The 2,725-nt window shown below is 30.4% G+C and overlaps 1 protein-coding gene across 1 annotated transcript; it reads left to right on the forward strand.

Annotated features, from left to right (window-relative positions):
• Window positions 1–812: 812 nt before the first annotated feature.
• On the forward strand, window positions 813–1,503 carry LOC125871826 (uncharacterized). Its single transcript, XM_049552504.1, has one exon. The coding sequence runs from the start codon at window positions 1,027–1,029 to the stop codon at window positions 1,465–1,467; it is 441 nt and encodes a 146-aa protein (XP_049408461.1). The 5' UTR covers window positions 813–1,026; the 3' UTR covers window positions 1,468–1,503.
• Window positions 1,504–2,725: the final 1,222 nt, after the last annotated feature.

Below are 2,725 nucleotides of genomic sequence, written 5' to 3' on the forward strand. Positions count from 1 at the left end.
GTCAAAGTTCTTATTGTTTGACTCTAAAAAAGGAAACCATGACAATTAATTGTGGACGGAGGGAGTATGTTTTTTTACTACCATTTTTTCGTTTAGTTACGCTTTGATTTTTTTACTTAAATAGAACATTTTCCAAAAATAGCACTCTATCACCATGACGTCTCTTTCCTTATTGAAGAACTACTCCTACTTATTTTGTTATACCATTCTAACAAAAGTAACAATACGGGTTAAAATCTATGTATATTCTATTACTGTTTATTTTCATTTATATGTCACTCAATTTAAATTCTAAACTCAATTTCTTTAGTTTTTATCACAAAGTTGGACATGAGATCTTAACTTTTTTTAAAAAAATAAAATCTATATATATAAAAACTACTTTTAAAATGTTATAAATCATAAAAAAAAAAAATTAAAATATTTTTAAAAACATATACAATATTATAATAAAAACAAGTTATTTAAATCTCAAAATTTAAAAGACATCACATAAATTAAGACACGAAAAATCTAATTTCTTCCCTTAGCATTATTCAAGGAGTTTTTTTTTTTTTTTTAATTATGTTTTTCCACTCAGTGTCCGATAGTTATATCAAAGTCCGATTAAATTCGAATTTACGCATGAAAATCCATATTAAAAGTAAATCCCTGCCTAATAAAAACAATTTCATACTCAGGAGAAGTAAAACTTGAGATCTTTTATTAAGAACGAAAAAATACTTACCATGTCACCACCACGATCATTAGATACTTAAAAGGAGTAGTTTTGCGTCAACCATGAGTCACAAGGTATTAATATCCCGAGTGAAATACAGGTAAAGTTGCAACAGATATTAAATACTCTCATATCTCTCTCACCAATTTCCATTATTTCTTTATACTCACATTCAAAGCTAATTGCATTTCATCCTCCAAATTCCAACCTATATTTCTCTCTCTATCTTTGTATCATTCTCCTTTAATGTAAATTACCATTTCTCAGCTCGATCCGATCCGATCCCTTTTTCACAAACAGACAAAAAAATGGAAGGGGTATCAACCCGGGTATACAGAGGATTAAAGGGTTACTGGAGAAGAAGAGGTTATCAGAAGTTGAATCGGAACAACCGGGTCGACTTATCAACAGAAGGTTCGACCCGAAAACGAAAGTTCTGGAAGATAAAGTTAACCCCCAAATTGAAGCTGAAAATCAATTTTAAACGATTCTCACTGAAGAAGCTACTTATTGGGCTGCGTGATGCTTATGTGAATGCGATGCTGAGGATTGCGAATACTCGGGGATTCGGCGGCGATTACGGCGGCGGAATCGACGGATTTGGGATGCGGCGGGTTAAAGAGTACGATGAGAAAGTGCTGGTGGAGATCTATAAGTCTATAATAATTTCTCAGGGAAAATTAGGTCCTCGTGATGGTGCTGCTGCTACTGCTAAAATTGGACCTGAGATTAATGTAAACGGTAATTAATTAATCATGAGATTTAATACTAGTAATTAACATTCAGTATTCATCTTCTTCCTTTTGAGGTTTTGTTACTTAATTTTAAAAAATGATGGCGAATCTTGCAGACTGGAAAAAATGTGTTGTAAATTGTAACGCTATGTTGCTCCAAATGATTTTGTCAGCTCTTTGATTAATTTGTACGCACCTCGAATAATTTTACGATAAAATCTACAACCTGCCATCATAAACATGTTTATGTACTCCCTCCATTTCATTTTACGTATTTGTTTCAGTAAAATGAAAGTTTTTCTCATACTATTCTTCGTGCTCCCATTAAAATGACAATTGCCAATTAGAACTTTCAAAAATTTTACAAATAAAATTATTTTAATTAAATATTTCTTAAGTAATATATAAGTAGCAGAAATCAAACCGACCAATAAACGAATCGAAAAAATGTTATTGGGTTAACGGGCTTTAGTGGTTTTATAAAATAAAAAAATTGGATTATCGGTTTGGTATCAATGGTTATTGGGTAAAATCGATAACCCAATAAGACGATAGTAAGTTACTACTATACCCTTCATAAATATTAAATATTAATAATTTAATATAACTAGACACTATATCAATATTCTACCCTACGGTCTACACACTTCACATGTCATAGTATTTCTACTTCACAAATTCCATTTTATGTTTTGGTTATAACAAGTTATTGGAGCCTAAATTACATCTACTTTTATTGATGCAATTTTTCATTATATTTTTTGTTTTACTATATCAAAGCACTTACAGTTGATTTGTTTGTCTGTATCGTGCCAAATTGTTAGAGAAGTGAGAAATCATATATTTATTTTATGTTTATTGGGTAAAGCGAAAAATGAACCGTTAATGACCAAAGATTCATAAATCGAAAACCGATAAAGAATATCTTATTGGTTTAGCTTAATAAAAAACGAAAATCGATAAATCGAACCGATAATACATAAAACCGAATCAAAATCGATCGATGCACACCTCTTAATTATTAAGTCAATCAAAATTAAATAATATCCCAAATTTAATCGGATTCCAATAAAACAGAATGAAAACCAAAAAAACAACTAAGATCCATCTATCTATCTCTGGCATGATTATTTGTCAAATCCGTTTCATTAGTAAGGATAAACCATGTACAACCTCTATTCTAGTTCTACCATATTATTGATCACGAAGATTGAGTTTAATTAAGCACTTTGCACGACGGTGTAAAATAAGATGACACAATCAGATTATTTAA

The sequence above is a fragment of the Solanum stenotomum genome, chromosome 7 (genome assembly GCF_019186545.1).
Source record: "Solanum stenotomum isolate F172 chromosome 7, ASM1918654v1, whole genome shotgun sequence".
Taxonomy (NCBI): domain Eukaryota; kingdom Viridiplantae; phylum Streptophyta; class Magnoliopsida; order Solanales; family Solanaceae; genus Solanum; species Solanum stenotomum.

Coding starts and splice junctions, on each gene's coding strand:
- LOC125871826 (XM_049552504.1), top strand. CDS start 1,027: ATGGAAGGGGTATCAACCCGGGTATACAGAGGATTAAAGGGTTACTGG.